At 49.1% G+C, this 21,857-nt stretch overlaps 1 protein-coding gene across 3 annotated transcripts in view; it reads left to right on the forward strand.

The window, feature by feature from the left end:
- Nucleotides 1-21,857, forward strand: part of MAPK4 (mitogen-activated protein kinase 4) — a 46,509-nt gene that overhangs the window by 9,207 nt on the left and 15,445 nt on the right. The window contains exons 1-2 of one of the 3 annotated variants that reach the window (XM_027794532.2): nucleotides 3,263-3,472; nucleotides 11,997-13,405. In XM_027794532.2, the coding sequence (XP_027650333.1) occupies nucleotides 12,860-13,405 (546 nt within the window). In that variant the 5' untranslated portion in view covers nucleotides 3,263-3,472; nucleotides 11,997-12,859. Of the gene's footprint in view, nucleotides 1-3,262; nucleotides 3,473-11,996; nucleotides 13,406-21,857 lie in introns of those variants that run through there. The other 2 variants (XM_027794530.2, XM_055791486.1) reach the window with 2 other exon arrangements.

The following is a 21,857-nucleotide window of genomic DNA, read 5'->3' on the forward strand; positions in this document are numbered from 1 at the left end:
CCTCCCTTCTGGGCACCCAGGTCTTGATGGGGAACAGGATTGTGCCCAGTTCAGATGATCCTCGTGTAGCAGGCAGCGATAGCCAGGCAGTGAGCAGGCCATGCTCCACTTGTGCTCCTGTGAGGTGCTGTTTGGGCTTTGCTACATATGTTCACCTCCTGTTTATATCTTTTCTTTTTTTTTTACTTTTTTTTTTCTTTTCCCTCGTCCCCCCAGCAAAAATGTTGCGCTAGAACATTTCTTCTCCTGAGTGGTGGTCAACTTGGACACAAAGTGTTGAGTAGTGTCTGAGGAGCGTAAGCCCCATGTGGGACGGAGCAGATCTTCCCAGGGCTGTGGTGCGTGGTTGAACCCTTTCAATTCTCTCATTTTGGTTAAGACTCCTTTTGGCATGAGGAATATCAACTTTGTAACTGTCTTAATTGCATCTGGGCAGCAGCCGGGGTGGTATGGCCCAAGACAGGCTGGGTGCCTGTGATGGGAGCCCGCGGCAGAGCGAACCCAGCGCAACTGAGCCTGGTCCTTGTTGCGGAGAGCTGGGTACAAGGGCTGGAGGACTGGCTGGACCTGTTTCCCCATTCACCGCAACTCTTGAAAATTTAAGGGTAAAAATGGGAGGAATGGAAGAGAATTTGCTATTTAAGGCTTAATTAATTTTTAACCTCGAGCATTAGCTGGGGTTTGTGCAAACCACTGGCAAGGCAATTAAAGTGACTTTTTAATGGGTTATTTTTGTTGCTTCACCAGGGTGGGAGTTGGAGATCCCAGGCTGTGAGCTTCCTGGGGTAGGGGCCATCCTTTTGCTGTGCTGCTCTGATGCTTAATCCCTAATTGTGTTTTATTTACAAGCCATGGCTGAGTCATGATGAGAGAGGAGGCACAGAGATGCGGCTGGATAGAACATGTGGAGAAAAATGTCCGGGCGTCAGTCCCCAAGGCTCCAGCTTGGATCCATCCTGGAAAAGAAGAGTTCAGGACTTTGGACGGTGCAGTTTATTTTGAAGTTGCTGGCTATTTTGGTAGAATGATAGAATGTACTGGGTTGGAAGGGACCTTAAAGCCCCGCCAGTTCAAACCCCCTGCCACAGGCAAGGACACCTTCCGCTAGACCAGGTTCCTCCAAGCCCCATCCAGCCTGGCCTTGAGCGCTTCCATGGATGGGATTTTGCAGGAGTAAGGTCTGGGGACAAAAAGCAATGAAAATAATGGATTCTCTGAGTTCCTCTTAAATCCTGAGGGTAGTTAGGAGAAAATGAGAGTGAGTACATGAGCTCTGGGTTTTCTGAGCAAGAGTGCAATGACTGTAAAGCAGACCTGTCCCTCTGAGCACCGGCCAAACGCCTGTCTGTCTGTACCTCGGTGACATGCTACTGCCACGCTCTCTGTGCGATGCAGCTCCTGCATCCCACGTGGTGAAGGATGCCATGAAGAAGTCTAATTTCAGTCTCGTTTGGGAGACACCTTCCCAGACATGCGCCCTGTCTGCAGCTGGGGAGAGGACTTAGGACTTGTCACCTCCATAGGGCTGTGGGGTCAGGGAGTGCAGGTGCCCCAAGAGCACCAGGCACAAACCCCAGCATGTTCATCCAGGATCATCCTGGCCTCGCATTTTCCTCTTAGCAGTGTGTGTCCTGTGCTGCTTGTTCCCTCCAACCTTTGCCATGTTGTGTAAACGGACTCATTGGAGGAATGCAAGCTTGGGTCTGACTCAGTTCATTTCTTGTGCAACTCAGCCAAGAGAAACCAGGGATGACTCTCTTTTTCTCTGCAATATTCATTCATTCAGCTACTGCCTGCAGTAACATACCTCTGTTGCCTTGCTGTCTCTCTCCACCTAGTTATTTAGAGGAATGCTTTCTAAAAATAGCCGCCTGGTTTGATGTCTTTCTCATACTATTCTGTGTAGCACTAAAAACCTGCCTCGAAAGGCTGTCCAGTTCATTGACGTTCCCTTAAAATACAGCTAATCCACATAATCTCGTTATAGTAGTAGGTGATTATACTGAGAGCAAGCTTTAGCAGTGGTCCAGCAAAGCCTTTTGTTCCCCATCTATTATCTGGATGGCTAAAAGTCACTGGGAGTGTGTTTTGGTTTTGCTTGGGCTATTTTTTACTTACAACATTTTTGTTTTAATTTTCTAGAAAATCTCATGTATTATTTTTGATGATGCCGGCGCATTTCTGCCACGGGCTTTCAGCTTTGTGGGCTGCTGACACCCCATGACTATGCTCCATGGTCTCCCACAGTCACTGGGAATCATTAAAACCTTTTTTCCAGAGTGGAAGAGGGGGAGCTTTGCTGTGTGAAGTGTTTAGTGTGGGATTCCTGGTCTCCGGCATTGTTCTGGGGGTGTGGGACCTTGTGGCCCTGCTCTTTAGGGAGTCAGACCAAGGAAGGAGCTGAAGTTTGGGATGCGAAGTCTCCATCTTTGGGAAGGACCAGCCTTGCTCCCCCAGGCAGATTGGGTGTACAGGGGCAGGTGGGCTGGTTGTGTGGGTCAGGCTGCGGCGGCTGCCCTTTCCATTGTGCATGGATAATGTGGGGCGGAGGTGTGCAGCACAGAAACCTGGCCATGAATGAGGGCTTGTGTCTGTAGGAGTGGGGAAGCCGTTTGGGCTTGAAGTGCAGCTCGAGCCTGCCCTTGAAGGTGAACATCTAGGAGATGTTGCTACCTAAACCCCCGTGTGCTTGGACCAAGGGCTGACTCTTCAACAGTAGCCAAATATCACAGAGGTTATGGTGAAATGCCACATCTGGACAGCCTCCTGGACGTATGATTGATTCTCCGTGAGGTTTTAACTGTGCTGGTTATGATGGGTTACAGGTCACGTTCTCTGTATACCTGATCGAGCCGTGCTCAGTGGCCGTGGCTCTCGGTCCAGCTCCCCCTGGCACCTCAGGGAGCATCGGTTCAGGCCATTGCCATCCCAGAGGTTTGTAGATGGATGTCTGGTCACTCACCCCTCTCAGATGATGGAAGCCAGAGCACGTGGCTGGAGGTGCAGCTCCCCCAAGCCCTCGGTGGTGCTGCGTGGGTGGAGAGGCAGGCATCGGCGGGGTGTTCCTAGCTGGGGCACTGGGCCAGTCTCTGCACCACATAGTTTTACCCCCTTTCCTCTCTGGGTTGCTGCAGGAGCATCTCTTGCTATGTTGGGGCTGCAGCAGCGTGGGGCCATCACGGCGGGACTGCAGTGGGAGGAGTGAGGGCGGAAACCTTTATGAAATGGTTTCTGCAGGCAAATGCAGGGTTTTTCTCCTTTTCCTAAAGCCTGTCTTCGTTGTTTTCCCAAGCTGAGTGTGCAGATCTGCAAGCGGTCCAGCCCTGGCCCCCAGAATAAGCTGGATGAGATTTGTCAGTGAGCAGAAGGATTAAGGGGAGGTTACAGACCAGCTCTGAGAGACACAAGTGCAAGCACTTTTGCAAGATCCCAGCACAGTGTTTTGAGAGGACATCATGCTCTGCTCACGGAGGTACCTTTTGGGGCCCGCGGAGGGTAGGGGAGAGTCAAAGAAGTTACTCTGCCATCTCTTTGCATGCTGGTAATATGCTGCACATACCTCCTTTGGGGCAAATTCCTGGTGTGGGCTCTTCAGTCACAGTAAAAAACCCTCTAGGGCTGTTTCTGTATTTTTTTTTAATTATTTTTTTTAATAACTGCCCTGCTTTTGCTTATCTTGGTCCAACCCCTCCAGTGATAACACAGGCAAAGTCCTGACCTGTGGCATCCTGGGGAGCAAAGGCCCGGCTCTCCGACGAAGCGCCAGCAGAGAACGGATCTTCTTGTCTCTTTTTTTTTAGAAGAAAAGACTGTAGGTGCCAAACGAAAAGGGCAAAGTGATTTGCCCCAATGAGGTACTGTGTTTCCACTCTGATTTATGGCTAGGGGAGAGGCTTCTGAGTCATCCATTCTAGGAATTGCTTTATTTAGGTAATGGAAATAATTCTGCTGGTTTTAAATCGATGTGTTGTCAGCCGTTAAAAGCCCGTGCAGCATGAAAACCGCAGCTGGCAGGACTAGGGCTGAGGAGTCCATCCAGCAGGATGGACACTAGAGGTGCAGCAAAATGCACTGACTATGATGTCTGTCCATCATGGACTGCTTGACACAGGGGGATGCCTTCATAGAGATGGAGCTGGGCTTTTCTCCTTAATACCATGTCAAACGAAAGTACTTAGGCTGGTGGGAGAGGGTGCGTTGACTGCGGGATGCCTGTACTGAGCCATGTTTGTTCAAGGCACTGTCTGGTTTCTGTCTGGCTGCAGACTGTCAAGTCCAGAGTAGCTTCATGTGCTGGGTACCACTGGGAAACGAGACCTTTCCCCATGTCTCGCCTGTGTTCAGCCACTCGCAGCCCCCTGCCACGGCTGATTTACCAAAACCAGCTCTCTGGCCAGGGGCAGATGGGTGGCTCCCCTGCACAGCTTAAAAAACCCTGCAAGTGTCAGCAGGTTCTTCATCGTTTTCTGTTCTTTCTATGAACTAATGAACGTTGCCTGATTTTTCTTTTTTTTTTTTTCCTTTTTTTTTTTCTTAGTGTAAATTGCCTTGTCCACAGGCACCCTAGTCATTAAGGAGGAAAATTCATATTTTCCTGCAAGAGGTTTGGGCAGCAAAGGTGGCTTTGCTGTGCTGGGTGATACTGCCCTGCTCACGTACAGTCCAGGGGTATACATGGGAAAATTGTGTGTGCTTTACTAGTGTTCAGGCCAGGACTCTGGGTTAATCTTTGTGCTGTTTCCCCTTGGTTTTGCCTTTTCCCTCTGGCTTTTCCCACAGGTTCACAGAGATTTCGCCTTCCTTCTGGGGCCATGCTACTTGGTGCCTTCTGGCCTTTAGCTGCTGGCAGCTCTGTGCATCTTATCAATGGGTTTCTGTTTGGATCATGGTATTAAAGTCATCTGATAAGTAGTGTTTTCGGAGAAATAGGTATATGATCTGCTCCTGAGCTGGTTGTGTGGCGGCTGTTTGGTACAGCGGGGTTGTCAGGGCACAGCAGATCCCAAAGGAAAAAACTCTTCATGAAAGACATGTTCCTTGGATCACCCAGGGTACATGAATGTGCCGTGTGTTGGCACCTCTAGTGAAGCTGGGAGGATAAAACTTGTGTTTAGAAATCTCAAGCGTGCTCATTGGTTTGACTGTAGTAGTGTCTGACTCTTTGCTGTAAGCAGCTCTGGCGTAAAAGGGTCTGATTCTGCTGGGGGGCAGGACTGTGCTGGTGATAGTTAGCAAGAGCTTCACTCAGAGGAGCTCACAACAGCAGTGCTCTGACTTTGCAGCTTTTCAGAGAGGCCCACATGCTTGCCGGTGTCAGTGCACAGGCTTGTGAATGCTGTCTGGGGTCCCAGTGTGGGTTGTCTCTGGTGGAGACCCCCGCACCAAGGTAGCTGAGGACACACAGCACAAGAGCATCACTTGTTCTTCAGCAGCCCAAAAAGGCTGAACAGTTCCTGTTGTTGGCTGTGTTCATCATGAGGTTTGGGGAGCAGCTCATTCCTCTTGAGATCAGACCGGGTTTTTTGGGGTGGGTTCTTGCCCCCCAGTTTTCCTGTTTCCCTGGGATCCACATGTGGTCTCCTCATGTGCTTTTTCTGCTGGGGGGGCAGTGCAAAGCGCAGCCTGTAGGCATCAGGGGGTGTGGAGGGTCTCAGGGAGGGGCAGAGCACGAACACCCCAGTGCTGTGATAGAAACTTCATATTCCTGGGTGATGCAAGAGGTTGCAAAGCAGGGAACCAGATCCTGTAGTTACAGCTTGAGCTGCAGGAGGGAAGAGGCTGTTTGCCAAGACAAGAGCAGAGGCATTGCCTTTACCCGCGTTCTGCCCCAAAGGGCGACGCTTCCTGGGGCTCTCTGCAGGGTGTTCCTGCAGAACTGAGCACCAGGAGTCCATGTTTATTGATGGGGAGGACTAATTAAACTTCAGCCTTGAAGCAGTCGCTGGCCGGGAAGCTAAGTGCTACAGAAGACTTGCCCATATTTCCCTCTGCTTCAGTAACTCCATTACTGTGACTAAAGCTTGGAGACATTTCCGAAAGACCTGCGAGTCCATCATGGGAGCAGCAGGCACCAAACTCCCTGGTCTTGGTCTGCTGCACCCTCTGCCGCAGGGTCTCTGCAGCCCGGCTCCTCTGGGTGGGAGATGGCTTCTACCATGCATGGCGGGGATGCTGCTGCTGCGCTGTGGGGAGCAGCAAGGCAGAGATAAAGGACGTTTGAAAGGCTTTTGCTGGGTGGGGGAAGGATGCTGGGGAGAAGAGAGGGAATGAAAAAATGAATCTTATCGTGCTCCTGCCAGATCTACCTGATACGGGAATCAATAAGCGAAGCCCATATGATGTGCACAGCCCCTGCTAGAACCCTCCTGCTTTGTAGCAGAGCATTTTATCTTCAGCCCGGTTGAAAAGGCTGTTGAGGTGTAATGGTTTGCAGGATCCAGCCCTTTACAAGTAGTTCAAGTGAGAGATGATTGTTATCCTTCTTTAATTAGCACCTGTGGTGCGCTGTTAATAACAGACATCTTGTTAGGATGCTTTAGCTTTAATGAATTCATCTAGCTAGAGAGATCGCCAGTGCTTGGAGTGGGTTTGGTGAGAAGGGAAAGCTCATCGCAGCATCACAGTCCAGCCTTGTGCTGGGAAATGCTGGGAGTCTGCTGGGAGACAGCAGCAGAGAGCCTGTGTGAGGGCATGCAGAGCCCCCCTGAACCTTCGGAGGAGTGAAGGGAGCAGAAAGGTCAGTGCAGATCCCAGCAGCAATGTGAGGACAGATGCTTTCCTTGTACAGAATGATATGGGAGAGAGAGAGGAAGAACAAAAGAAAACTTAATTCTACCGTCCTTGTATTTTACGGCAGAAGGGGTCCCAATTATAAAATCGGTTTGCATCTGTGCAGCAGCAGCTGCTAAGCTGCCCTCAGTGAAAAAGCAAGCAAGAGGTAAATTGAAACTGTAAAATATGTTCAGTGTTCATAAAGAGGGAACATGTCTCTACATTTCCTGCATTATTCTTACATGCGCAATGTTTCTTGGGAATTCGGTTGTATAATTCTCCCTATAAGTAACCGCACCCCTTCCTTGGTCACCCCTCTGTGCCCAGGTGACTGGAGGGCAGGCTGGTGGGAGCACGGGCATCGCCGGAGTTCCTGACCCTTCCCTCTGTCTGTGCTGCAGGTCTGATGACTTTGACCTCGCACATATTTATTAAATCAGTGGGATTTATGGTCTGCAGTACAGGAGAATTTTCCAACAGAGAGTATTTTTGGTATGTGCTTTCTGTGAGTACCCCAAAGTTTCCTAGCTTTAAGAGGTGGGAAAGGGCATGGGAATAAAGTTAGTACTCAGATACCTAAAAACTAGTGTCCCTTTGTGTCTTACTGTATTGCAGCACCCCAGCAAATCCTTATGTTGAGCACATGAGCAAAAAACTGGGGCAACTCCACCAATATCGATGAATGAGACTTATTTTCCCTGCGCACTGTCTTGGTGTAACCACAAATTTTCCTGCTCTCTGCTCCTAACCCTCTGTTGTGCTTCAGGACTTGTCGGCTGTATTCTGCTGCAGTTTGCGCTGAAGCTGCCATTGAGTTCGGCTTTTCAAGTGGATGGCAGATCCTGGCCTCACCAGACTGAAAAACCCCTGGGACTCTGTTCATCGTTCCATGAAAATAGACTGCGCTTTCCACTGTCTGCAGCCCAATAGCATCGCTGCTGGTTTTATGACTGCTGTTGGTCTCAGCGGCTATTTTCATTAGGCTAATGAAATAATACCTTTTCATTAGAACAGACTTGGAAAACCAGGAAGAGATGAAAAACTGGGATTGCTGATGGTGCATCTGGCATCCTGAAACTCCCCCTTGGTTAGCTGCACCAGGATCCAGCCCTTTGGTGAAAATGCGCATTTAAATAGTTAGAGGGTTGTTTCCCTGCTGCAGTTTCCAGGCATCAGCTGCTCATTTAACTTGGGAGCAGCATCCAAGGTGTGTGCACATTTTATTTCATTTCTTTAGTGCTGCTAAGGGAATAACCAGTTAGAAATTATGTCTGGTGTAGATAATGGAGAGCATTGGAAAAATAACTCCTGTAGCCTCTCAGGGAAGGCTGGTCAGCCTGATCTCTTGGGTTTGCTGTCAGCTTGGCTGGAGGAGGCAGAGATAAGAACAGAGATGGCATTCAGTCCCGTGGGGAGCATGCTGTGTCCCTCAGCCACGGTGCATCTCCCCGTATTCACTGACAGCTTTTCCCTGGATGGTTCAGTGAGAGGGACCCAGCCACAAGAGCAAGGACAGGAGCATGGCTTGCCATCCCCTGGGGCCATCCTTTCAGGGGTGATATTCTGCCTCAGCCCCTCTAATTACAGAAGATGCTGCAGGGTCATCACTCAGCCAGGGACTGAGACATAGGCAGGAGCACCGCAAAGGCCATGGCTCTGCTCATGAGATAAAACAGGGCTCTTTCTTCTCTTTTAGTTTCATGCATAGCATTTTCCCTTTCACTGCTTCTAGAACTGTACTAATTATTAACAATCGAGCTGATGAGGCAAAACTTGGTTTCCTTCCACTGCATCTAGAGTAAGCCAAGAAGCTCAGTGTGGGAGTGTGCACTGCGTCCTGTCCAGCCCTACCTGGTCTCAGCGACACCCACCAAGTGCTAAAAAGCTAAGAAGTGTGTTGAGCTCTGGGTGATGGGGCTGAGAGGCAAGACGCAGAGATGGATCTCAAACCTGACGTGGCACCTTCTTGAAGCATGTTGGCCCAAGCCCTATTTCACCAAGTTCCCTTTGCCAGTAGGAAATTTTTGCTACTTTTTGGAGGGGTTTCTTTTTTTCCTCAGACATTCAGGAGACCTGTGCAGAGACTGAGGTCTTCAGCACAGGCTTAGGAAACTCAGGCACCCCAAGTGGAAAAGCTCAGGTTTTGCTGCAGCCAGGTGTACCTCTTGCAGCCCCCTAGTTGTTCCTCAGGTTCCAACCTTCCCTCAAACCTTCTAGTGGTCCTCAGACACCTCACTGCCTTCTTGGGGTATAAGCAATGTGTGCTCCCTTTCCACGACCATGCAACTGGTTGCAATGCAGGGGTAACCTTCCTGCACATGTTGATCTTTACTGCTGCCCTTGGAGAGCCTCTGGATTTACGTACCTTCTTTTTCTCCTTCACTCCTTGTTTCTCATCCCCTTTTTTTTTTTTTTTTTTTTCCCTTTGCCTGTAGACCAGGGCATCTCTGGCTGTGCATTGCCCTGCTTCCTAATAGCAAGAGCAGCTTTCTCTGTTCAATCCTTGTGTGCAAAAGCCAGCATTAGATAATCACTGGATTGAAGAGAGGCTGTAATTATTTTTGCTTTCAACTACAGGAGCAAGCAGTGTTTGCCAAACTGCTTGGTAACTGCTGGCAGATGCTCTTCGGAGGGTATCCCTGCCCTGCCTACATCCCTCCCTGCTGTCATACAGTCCATACATCTTTGTTTTAACCGTTAACTCGTTCCTCCTTCAAATAGCTGATCTGTGCTGGCCTGAAGCGTTGCATTTCTCTTCCACCTTTAATGACTGATGCTTGCAAACTGAAACAAAGCTCAACTTAAGTATTTTCCCTATCATTGCTCTGGGTAACTTCTGCTAGAGAACAGGAGCATACTGCCGGCAATGCGCGATGCTTGGGGAGTGCAGAGTGAGGGACCAGGCTGTGAACCCACTGCTGGGTTAATGGAGCAGCTCTGGTGATTAAGGGCTATAACAGAGGCTTTATTCTGGCATGAAAAATGCATTGGGAGCAGATCTACAGTGATTTTATCTTCCCCCTCTCCGAGCAGCACTGTCCAACTGGTTATCTGGGACATCCCGGTGCAAGGTCAGAGCCCTTGTCATGCAGCTGGCTGGTCCCTGCAGGTCTCCCCAGCTTTAGAAGGATCTGATGGTGCTCTCAGTGGGTGGCACGGGGCATCCGTCTGCACATGGGTCTTGTGGCAAAGAGAGTGTGCAGCAAAATGAGCTGTTGCGGGGGTGTTTGGGAGCAGGACACGGGCTTGGATCAGGCAGGAGTGGGTGTCCTTGCTCCTCTGAGATTCATAAACATCTGCAGGGAGACATGGTAGGGCGAAAGCTTTGATGAGCTGATCATCTCGAAAAAGAGAAAAGCCCAGCCGTTTCCTAATGCTTCATGCCTTCTGTTCAATGCTGTTTCTAAATGAAGTAATTGCAGCTGAAAAATTGCAGCAGTTATCTGGAAAACTTGAAGTGCTTTGAGGGCTTTGAACTGTCTTTTCCCACCTGGAACATCTGTGAGAGGTCACCCCTTGCCCGTGGTCACTCCTGCATGGTTGCCTGCCACTGGAAAATGATATTTTGTCAGGAAAATCCCCAAAATATTGGGATCCTCTGGCTAAATCTGCATCCTTGTCCCCAGCAGACATTGATATACGCCGGTTATGCCATTGCCAGCAATTGTTTGAGAGGCCTGCCGTGGTGCTAGCATGTTCCTTTGCTGCTTTTTTTTTCCTTTAAAAGCCAGTGCATCTTGATAAGAGATTCCCCTGTCGCTCAGGGGAGCCTGTGTTAGCACAGCCAAAACACAGAGAGGCTTTGAAGTGTAGAGTTATGCTCCTGAGGCTATGAGTTATGCAGCCGTGACTTGCCGCTGTTGCTCACCCTCCTTGTGTTGGGTCCACGTTTGTTTGCTCCAGCTTCTTAATGCCAAGGGTGTCATTAAGTCTTTTCATATTAATAGGGAGTGAAAAATCCACAACTTAAATGTTGTATTATTCATCTCTGTATATTTACCTATATTTATCTGTTCAGATGTACTTTCAAAGACCCTAGATCTGTCTTGTGTATGTACCTTGTTTGCGTGGAGGAGTTGTTGGGTTTTTGAAACCGTGACCTCCTGGAAGAGAAGAGCAAAGCTGGGAGGCTGCAGGCTGGCTCACGCCTCTGCAGGGAGCAGCTGCTAAACTTACATGGGGGAAGTGTTTTTGCAGCATCCGGGTGGCAAGCACATTCTTAGGAAGGACACAGCGAGAGATGAAGTCAGCTCCTATTTTCCCACCAGGTCCTCCCACCCGTGGGTTCATCACCAGCAAAGCTGATGGAGAAGCGGGGAGCTGGCTGCTGTGCTGGGCGGCTCTTGGTGGAGCAGGGTGCCTGAGCTGTGGTTGCAGGCACTGCTGATGGATGGCAAACCCTTGCAGCTAATGACACATCTCCTCTGTCCTAATGAAGATGCTCTCCTCCTTCCTCCCCCAGCACACCGGAGAGGAAACAAGCTGTGTCGTTAGCTGCTTGTGCACCCCAGGCTGAGCAACGCCAGAACATCTCTTTATAAATGCACTAAAATTGTGTGGTTTGGTGCATGAGGGAAGGGCTTGGCAGCTCCCAGCGACCACAAGCACAGAGCCAGCAGCATTCCCAGGCTGCTGCCAGGGTTTGCTGTTGGACCCCAAATTTGGGGGGTGTTCCACCCTTGTAGCCAGTTTTTAAGGCTCTTTGCAAAACCAGCAAGGGTGGCACAGACTTGTTCGCCTGAGCGATTTTGCTTGTTGTAAGCTGAGAAAGTCCGCGGCCCTCCCTGCTCTCAGCTGCTCAGCAAGGGAGGGTTTATACGCTTGCAGGCTGCTACCGTGCTTTCCTTGCGATGCAGTTTAAGTGGGCAGTTGGAGACACAGCATGCCATTCAACCTTTGCAAATCGCTCCGTAACATTTTCGGCCAGATTAAAATTAAAAACAACAACAACAAAAAAAAAAAACCCAAAAAACCCACAAACAAGCAAATGAAAAAACCCACCAACAAAGGGGAAGGGAAAAGTTAGTTTTCTGTGTATTACAAATTTAAAAGGAAAAATGAACCACCTGAAAAATGCTGGTAACTATGCTTGCTTTTGGAGGGGATAATTAATGAGTCTCCGAAAGGTCACACTTTGGCTTGTGGTTAACCTTCAGCAAGCCATTACACAGGCAAGGCATAGGCAGCGCTGGTATCAAATGAATCCATCTCCTCTTTTCTTCCAGGAGTGGGGCTGAGACCTGCTGAGGGATGAATGGACTGCCCAGCGCAGGGAACTCCTCCAGCAAGCTGTAAAGATCAGATGGTGCTTGGCTTTGTCAGCAAAAGACATACAAGGGGAAGGTGTTGGAACGGCAGACGTGAAAACTTGCTGTGCTGAATGCAGCCAATAAAATGAGTTTTGGTCTGCAAAACATTTGCTGCCATTGAGATTTCTGTCTGCTGATGGGGAAGATGGGGTCTGCCCCTACTGAAAAGGCAGCGACAAGAAGGGCGAAGCTTTGCTGACCATTGGGGAGCCTGGCCAGTGCCTGGATGCGCTTCACTGGTGGGGAAAACGCTCTCAAAACTTGTGGGCCGGGAGGGTTTGGGGCAGTGGAGAGACCGTGGGGCTGCTCTGGGCTCTGCCTCACAGCAGGGCTGGCCAGCTGCCCTGGCACTGAGATGCCGGGGATGTGGGGGACACCAGCCCTGTGCTTCGGCATCGTCTCGGGAGTATCGGAGAAGGAAAACAAGTTGCTGAAAAATGTAGCAGTGCTGATTTTTTCATCTCAAGAAAAATAATCTTTCTGTTTTGCTAGAGATCTCTGGGCTGTGTTTATCCACACTGCTTGGAAAGTCTTTTCTACCCCTTGATTTCTCACCCAGCTTAAAACGTTTTATATTTGTGTGTGTATGTGTGCTCGCATCTGTTTTCACTGTATCTGTGTGTTGTCTTGAAGCAATGGGCTCAGAGCAAGCCCCCCCATGCATCTGTAAGTAATAATGAGGCGCTTGATTTCAAACCACATTTGTAATCTGGAAGCCCTTCGATTATCTCAGCTTTTTAAGTGACAAAGGAGAAAAAGCCGAAAGGACGGAGCCCGCAATGGCTGAGAAGTGCGACTGTATCGCCAGCATGTATGGGTACGACCTGGGCTGTCGCTTCATTAATTTTCGCCCCCTGGGCTTTGGGGCCAACGGGCTGGTGCTGTCCGCCCTTGACAGCAAGAGCTGCCGCAAAGTGGCAGTGAAGAAGATCACCATCGGTGATGCGCGGAGCATGAAGCACGCTTTCCGGGAGATCAAAATCATCCGCCGCCTGGACCATGATAACATCGTGAAGGTGTACGAGGTGTTGGGGCCAAAGGGCACCAACCTGCGTGGGGATTTTTTCAAGTTTAACATGGTGTACATCGTCCAGGAGTACATGGAGACTGACCTGGCGCGGCTGCTGGAGCAGGGGAAGCTTGCAGAGGAGCATGCCAAGCTCTTCATGTACCAGCTGCTGCGGGGGCTGAAGTACATCCACTCGGCCAACGTCCTTCACCGCGACCTCAAGCCGGCCAATATTTTCATCAGCACGGAGGACCTGGTGCTGAAGATTGGCGACTTCGGACTGGCCAGAATCGTGGATCAGCATTACTCGCACAAGGTAGGCAGTGCCAAATTGCCGAGGCCAGTGCTGTCTCAGCAAATACACATGTCTTGTATTCCATCCCAGCAATGGACTGTCGTGAGGCATGTGTTTGCTTGCTGCTTTACTTAAATGACTAAAAACTGTGTTTCTTGCTTTGCTGCTTTTATAAAACACAAGCTGCTGTTCATCCCCACAGTGGAAGCACACGAAAGAGGTATCTGGCTCATCCACAGCCACTCTGCTTGTCTTTGTCCTCGCTTCTATGCCCACCTGCTTCTTAAAAACCCAACTCTGTCTGAATTACACTTATTTAATCGTAGGGAAAGGGGGATGGGTCTTTAAGATACTTTCATATTGAGGTCAAGATCCAAATAACATGTAAAATTATTTTGCTTTTTGGTACTTACCTACTGTATTATAATGCAATAATAATTGTGGGTGGCCGGGTGCAGCCCAGGGCAGCCTGGTGTGTCCTACTGCTGCCCTGCTTGGGGCAGGGCGTACCCAGAGCCCTCCGGGCCCTCCAGCCTGGGCATCCCCTGTGATCCCATCTGTTGGTCCATGCACACCTTCTTGCAGACTTCTGGCTGGGATGGAGGAGGAGGGAAAGGAGGAATGAAAGAAAATGCAGGAAAACAAATATCTGTCCTTGAGTAAGGAAAATCCATCCCCTCCTTCTGGAGTCTTTGGGACAGGCTCAGTTTTCATCTCCTGGTGGTGTCATCAGCTCCTGTCTGTCCACCTAAGGAGGGCTGAAACTGCCCCGAAGTGGCACTTTCTAACAAGGAATTAGTGAACCACAGGCCATAGGCTCCTACACAAAGGGTCGCGTTCCCCAGCAGCTGCCAAACCCTGCAAAATATTTTATGGTACTGAAAACAGTTTTATACTTAGGCAAAAATGCAGTTATTAAAGGAACTGTGTTTTTCCTCTTTAAGAACTGTAATTCAGCGTGGCAGTCTCTTGCAGTGAAACCTAACTGGTGGGGTAGCCCCGGGTGTGGTGTTCTCTCTTGGGACAAGGGGCTGGGGAGGGACCAAACATCCCACGGCCACCACGGCCATGCTGCCCCCAGGCTCTCCCTTGCCCTCCAGAAAGGGAGGTTGGAGCTGGGAGAAGCATGTGGTGGCTTTGCGCGCGGAGCAGCTCCAAGTGGGAGCAGTGGCTGTGTTGACAGCCAGCAGGCAGTGTGGGAGGGAGGGAGGCAAGGAAAATGGGTGAAAGTCTCTGTCACATGCAGTCCTGATGCTAATGGATTCTGAAGGGAGTTGCAGGTGTTTAATGCAGGTTGCCATCCAGGCTGGAGCTTTTGAGCAGCGGAGGAGCACAGTGGAGGCTTCATCAGCTCACAGATCCATGAGGTCCTGGATGAAAGCGAAGTATCACATGGTCTGTGCCAGTGGATGTGATGATGTCTGCAGCCAGTTTCTGGTTAAAGTTAACTATTTGATATTGTAAGATAAGATAAATTCTGTTTTCTTGAGCTGGCTGTTTTTGTGGATGAGTTCAGTTTCCCCCATGGACCCACTGTTGCACCTGTGCTGAGGTTTAAATGGGCTTTGCATTTACTCGTGGGTTTCTGCCCAGCACAGATCTGGGCACCGTTGCTTTGTGCAGGGAGGCAGGGAGGATGATGAAAAAGTGATCTCATGATCCTGAAGCTGAGCCCTGATCTATTCTGAGCCTGGGGTCTGGGGAGAAACAGAGCCTGGGGAAAAGGAAGAAGGTTGCAAGGGACATCGGGGTGTGTGTGTGGGGTCCTTGTCACTGCTGCCTGCCCATCCTGTGCTCCCTTTCCCACCGGTTGTTTATTACCTAGCTCAGGAAGAGGCTCCTGGCTTTTTAAGCGTGTGGGTTTTGGTTGGTTTTGTTTTTTAAAGTCAAGTACATTCAGACACTTTTCCCAAGGGAAGGTCACTCCTGGAGAAAACACCTGCAAAGCCGTGCTATGTGAACTCAGAATGTCACTGATTTAAGGAGCATCATCTTGTCAGAGACTGCAGGATCACGGTAGGAGTTGTCTGTCCATGTCTGCTGCGTAATTACTGTTATTTCTAAGCAATTCTTCATCCCTAATACCAGCCAGAGCAGTGGGAAAGAGCTGACAAAGGCTGTAGCTTCATGGTGGGACGTAACTTTGTGAGATGCTGTTGCTTGAGCATCGTGATTCCTCCCAGGGGTGGGAGGCTGGAGCACCAGTGCAAAAAACCCAGCAGATCCCCACTGTGCAGAGACCTGGGTACCGCTCCTGAGCAGAGCTGAAAATGGCAGCTGTGGTGAGCATCCAGCACCACAAATAATGTCAGTTATTTGTAAATTCTGGTGATGGGAAAGACTGTGTTTGCTGAAGCTGGGTGATGGGCACTGCAAAGACAGAGGTGCAGCAGGAGGGCTTGTATGGGGCTTGGGTTAGTCCTGCCTTTGGTTGCCAGGTCTTCTCAGATGACTCAGAAAAATCAATTCCTTTTGTATTTCTCTTTCAGCCTCTGCTTTCTTCAAGGGCTCATACAGATTTATAAGCTCCTTGCCCCGTGCTCTGAAGCTGCAGAGCCTCTACACTGCTGCTGACCAGCATTGAGCAGTGCAGGGATCCTTACACCCTGAATTTTGGTGTAGAGCTGCTCAAAAGCAGATGAAATCCTGCTCCCTGGGTAATTAATTGCTGAAATCGCCCAGACATCCAAATCTCTGAAGGCACTGCAGAGCTACATCTCTAGCATAATGTTTTGTTACAAGCCTTTGCAGTGAGGAAGGGTTGTCTTACATGCTTAGATTTTTTTGCCCTTGAGACGTTTTGTGCTTAGTCTGATGGCTGGGTTCTGCTAACACAAAAAATTGAGGTTGTGTGTTGTTATTCATCTAAAAGGTCACAGCTTTTCTGACCTGATGTTTCTCAAATCCCAAACCGTCCTCCTGAGTGTTAAAATGGCAAATAATAACTGCGGTAGATGGTGAGCAGGGTTTTAAACACAATTTAGAAATACATGTGCCACCTAAATAATAGTCCTTACTTGGCAATGTGTCTTGTTGACATGGCCTGCAACAGACAACCATTTAATTAGGATAATTTGATGGGAAAAGGAGAGGTCTCCAATTCTGGGAGATGCCCTGGGACCACAACAGAGTGTTGGCCTTCACCAGCTTTGAAGCAGAGCAGCTTCTCCTGAGTTTCTCCCACCATTTGGCCGGTGTTTGCTGCTCGGATCCATTTCTCCTTGTGGTAAGCACAGCATGGGGGCATCCGTTCGTTTGAAACTTCCCTGTAACAAACGAGATGAATTTCAGGCTGCCGAGGTCATATCCAGATCTGGGTCCACACCTTCACAGGCTACTTAGACCTGATGGCTTAACTTTTAGCCCTGTATTAGATAAACACTATTCTAAGCTCCCTGGGTGCTCACGTACTTGCAAACATATCTTCAGGGCACAGAATGTCAAGTCTAGCGTCTCCTTTGGGAGATGATCCTGTACGTCCCCCTCACTCTGTCACCCTGTCTCTTCCTCGATGCTCTCACCGTCCAGCCATGCAGGCTTCTTTCTTTTCCTTCTTACTACTCTTTATCCCCAGGAGTTTGCTAATCCTGCTGTCTATCCCTTTAGAACATCTCCACATTAATCCCTTTTTCCTGGGTTGCTGCTGTTTGTGGTCTGAACACTTTGCTGTGTGGCCTGGTACCCAAATGGTGAGTGCAACAGTGTTGGAGATGAAGATAAGGGCAGCTCTGACCTTCATGAGGTCCTTATCCTTATAACATAATAAACGGTCAAAGCCAAGTGTTTCCCTTCTCCTAAACCACCTCCTTACTGAGTGCAAGCATCTCGCCTTTGCCATCAGAGCACTTTGCAGTGCCCCCTCCATCTGCAGCCTCATGGTCCTGCCTGCCCCACACCTTGCTGCCTTCCCGCCATGGTCCAACGCCTGCCTGCAATTCTTCAGAGGCTGCCTACGTGTGTTTAGCTGCCCATCTATCCATCCGTTGCCACTCTTATGCCCCGATAAATATCTTTGGCTGCAGATGAGAGTACCCTATGTGATCTGCCCCAAGTTTGGAGGGGAGAGGGATGTAAAAGTGAAATGTTGCCCTCCCTTGACCATCCTCAGCTTGTGATGGGCCCGAGGGATGGGAGAGCAGGGAGACAGCAAAGTCAAGCATTACAAATTAGAATAAACGCCAATGAATGTCTAGATTTAAAAACAGTAAGTGTTTTGGAGGGCAGACTGAGCCCTGGCTACATCTACCATGTGGTGTGTTGCCTGGTGCTGGTCAGAGAGGAGCCATTGCATTGGGTGGTCCTGTCTGGAGAAGACAACAGAAATACCTGCCGTATGGGGACTTGGAGGCTTGCTGAATCTCTTTACTTGGGTGATGAGACAGCAAAGTGGGACACTCCTTAGCCTGCCCATGTTGTACAAGATAGTCAGATTATCTCTACTGGTGGCTCTGCCTGGTGCCCCAAAACACTTGGGTGCATCTGCATGGGCATGCCAGGGGACCTTCTCTCTCTTCGTTTGTTGGAAACATTAATTTCAGAATAAATTGGCAGAAGTTCCATGCTAAGGAGGGTGCAGCAGCCCCTTTAGGGAGAGATTTTGTGGTAAATAGTTTCCAGAACATCTTCAAACCTTTGAAGTCCTCCCTTTGTTTTATCCTTGCTGACCAGTGCAAACATAACAGCCTCCACTTCATCCAGTAAAATAGTAAAATTCCCAGGTCTGTCATCATGAGGAGGTCTTCAAAGAAGGTGAGGGTGTAGGATGTTGCTCCGTACTTCCCCCCTGGAAGGGACCACCTTCCATGTTCAGCCCTTGGGCAGCTGCCTGTGGCCCCATGCAGCCAGCGCTGAGCCTCCCCACTGTGACCCTGACCGGGTTATTCTCCTTCTCTGTCCTCTGATGAAGCATGTAATCGTCTGTGGTCCTGGAACAAATGCACTCTGTCATCCCAAAACTATGAGAACACACGTCATGTTGCTGGAGCCATGCACAACGGCGGTTTCATTATTTTATTATGGAGCAATGTTCCTGCAAACCTGCATCTTTCTCAGCCCCTCCTAGAACTGCTCTACCTGCCTTTAAAAAAATAAGGTTAAAAACCGTGCTGTGAAGAGGCAGCAGCCTGCTGCTGTGACAGGATTATTCCAAAAGCTTGGGCTTGTTGCTGTTTTGGAATCTCCCCCTTGGCACTGCAGCTGTCTGCACCAGGACCTGACCTAGATTCTACAGGTGCAGCACCAAAAATCCTGTTCATGGCTGTAGACAGAGGTGTGGATACATGGGCTGTGGCTTGGTCCTGCTGAATTTCCAGTTTGTGGCCACCTAGTCTGCACCTCTGTGGCTTTTTGTGTGCGGGAAAATTAGTTTTGGTGTGAAATACCCTTGGGAAAAGCTTTGGGCTGCAGCATTTGGGGCTGTTTGGTTTGCAGTGGGTGGGATCCTGAATTTTAGTGTCTGCCTCGAGCAGACCTGCCCTTGGTTCATCCACCTCCAAGAAGGTGCTCTAGGCTTGGGCACTGGTTGTTTTGGAGCACTGGCAGGTCTTGCTGTGCTCCCCACGCGCTGCCTTGCCATGCCAGCTTCCCTCTGCTGCTTGGGATGCAGGTGGTCCAGTGTGACACCAGAATGCAGCAGCACCCACCCAGAATTATGTCTCCTGCTGCTGCTACAAGCAACACACACAATCCATGTTGTGTAAAGACTAGAAAAAGCATTCATTTTTCTTTGCTTTTCAGTTTCCTTGCTGTGCTGTTTGGTACAACCTGACGCTTACCCTACCTATAGCGAATTCATCACCTTTATAGATTGCCTGAGCTGTTCCTGCACATGCCACAGGAGCAGAGGGGGAGCAGGAAAATGATACTTGAAAATAGCAAAAAAATTGCGTGGGAGGGCTTGAGAGCAAGCCCGGGACTTGAAACTACTTCTGTTTTTAAATTAACTCTGTTATATTGGTTTTTAAAGAGATCCTGGTGGTTCTTCAGAAAGGGCTGTGCTGAATCTACAGAATATTGTCATGAAGATTTATGTTCCATCTTAATTAGAACTAATTAATATGCTTCTGCTCTTGGTCTTTCTGTCTGGTTGAATCTACATAAATGGTGAAATTCTTGTGCTAAAGCCCATGCCTTGCATAGGGAATGGCTGGAAGGGCTCAGGCTCTCCATTCTGGTGTGGCTGCTGCCCTCATGTAAGTCTTGGAACCGTAAGCCCGTACCTAACCCAGGTTTAGGTGGATCCTTCCCCAAGCATCCTGCAGCTGTGCTGGCAACTGCATAATTCCGGCTCCCAAAGCTCTGGTGGTATTTCTCCATAGGACTTGATAGTCCACAGGACTGTAATTACTCCCTGCAGGTGGTAGGACAGGAACTTACTTTACATATTTCATAAAAATAAAGGTCTAGTCCATGTTTTTAGCCACTGTGGAGGAAGAGCAGGCATAGGCACTGGGGCTGTCTAAGCAGATCATGACTGGGGTGCTATGCTGCCCAAGCCACTCCAACCAGAGGAACTTAGGCCAGGTTGGAAAAGTCTTGATTTTCAAACCTCTCAACACTTCCCAGTATTTCCCCACTGAGAAAGAGAAGGTATAACCCAGAGCCCAGCAGCAGAATGCCATGGGAAGAAGGGGGGGGGGGGGGGGGGTCCGGCTGTACGGTCCACGAGTCAGTGGGATGGGGAGCAGCTGTAGGTTGCTCCCCTCCATGGGTCCTTCCTGCACTTGGCGGTGGGTGACCCAATGGTCTGAGTTATTCAGCTGATGAAGGCAGGGAGACAACAGTCAAGTACATGGTGATGAGTAACAGACGAGGGAAGCACAATGAGAAGCGCTGCCAATTAATTACTACCTGTAACCTTGCATGGCAGGGGAGGGGTTGAAGATGTGTCCAAAATATCCAGGGAGGTTTTTTGCAAGGAATTTACTCTGACACGTGAGAGACGCCTGTCGAAGAAAAGGTTTGGCTTGTCGCAACATACAGATATTTGCAGTATGTTGCTCATACATTTTGCATGGTGTGCATACCCCCGAGAACTCAAATCCATCTTGCTGTCAGAGGGGAGAAATATATGAACCAAGGGTTAAATCTGTAAGGAGAGTGGTATTCCTTTGCTGGGAAAGGGAAGGAATTGCTCTAGCTGTGAATTGCCCTGGATCACTATCCCCAAATTTTATTTCCTTAGGATTTTCCAGTAAATTCCAGCATCTCCATCGCTGGGAATAATTGCAGTAGCTGAAAAGTGGCAGTCTGATCGGGTAACGCCTGGGGCTTTTGTGCTGCTTCTGATTCGGTAGCATTAGCAAAAAAATAACAGCATTGAATGAAACTTCTCAGCTAATCAGTCTCCATTACAACTTATATTAAGAAGACCAAAATTAAAATATTCTCTTAAAAGCAACCTCTTTACGATTAAAAGCTTGACGGCTTGCGCATTTGGAAATTGAAAAAAAAAACCACCCTGCATTGGGGGAAGAAGAGCATTATAAACCTTGTAGTGTTTGTGGTAGTGCACTGTGCTCATGTTTAGGCTGAGAGATGTATCCTATAAGATCGTAGGAAATGTTATATAGCATAACTGCATCTGCACTTATATTGCAACTGAAAACAGATTATGAAACTACATCAGTTAGGATGGAATTTTTAACGGAGTTTTTACATGAACTGTATTCTCGCTGTCGTTGCATTCTGATATTCTCTAAATGCTTCATGGCATTTAAATGCAATTCAACTTTATAATTTCATTTTATTTAACTGTTCTACTTCCTTTCAATCTTCTTCTGTTAATGCATTATATTTAATATAGAAAATGCCACTTATGAATATTCCAGCATTATCCTGATGAAATAACCATTCATGTCCAGCCCTGATGTGGCACCCATGCATCCGGAGCTTGGCCGGCAGGTGAAGTGGGGAGCACTGGGACATCCCTTGTGATGCCAGCGTTATTTGCAGGATTGAACACATCACCTTGATTTCGGCGGGAGCTGCTGAGTGCAGAAGGGCTGCGGTCCAAAGAGACGATTGCACTCTGGCTTTGTCCCATGAGGTGCTGCTGAGGGCATCTCCTTTAAAACCAAGCCAAGCATCCCAACTGACCATCCTCACTGTAAGCAAAGTAGGATGGAGGACGAGGACCTGCCCCACACCACCTGGCTGCTGGAGGCAACGCCAGGGCACCAGCAGCTGGGTGGTGAGGGAGGGAGGCGATTTATTAGGCAAGACTCGGGCTCGGTGCAGAAAGGGCAGGGTTTACTAGCTCTGCATCAGCTAGCTAATCCCCAAAAGGGCATTCCTGCTTATCCCATGGCATCTTATTTTCAAGATTCTTGGCTGGGAACTATTGTGGGGCTGTGTTACCCACTCGGCAATGCTTTGAGACATCTGCTGCTCCAGGAGGCTTTCCTTCCACATGGTAGTGATATCCCTCCCTAAATCTGTTTTTCTGCCCGTTCTTTCATTTTCCTCTTTATTA

This window comes from Falco peregrinus, chromosome Z, assembly GCF_023634155.1.
Source record: "Falco peregrinus isolate bFalPer1 chromosome Z, bFalPer1.pri, whole genome shotgun sequence".
In the NCBI taxonomy this organism is placed as follows: Eukaryota; Metazoa; Chordata; class Aves; order Falconiformes; family Falconidae; genus Falco; species Falco peregrinus.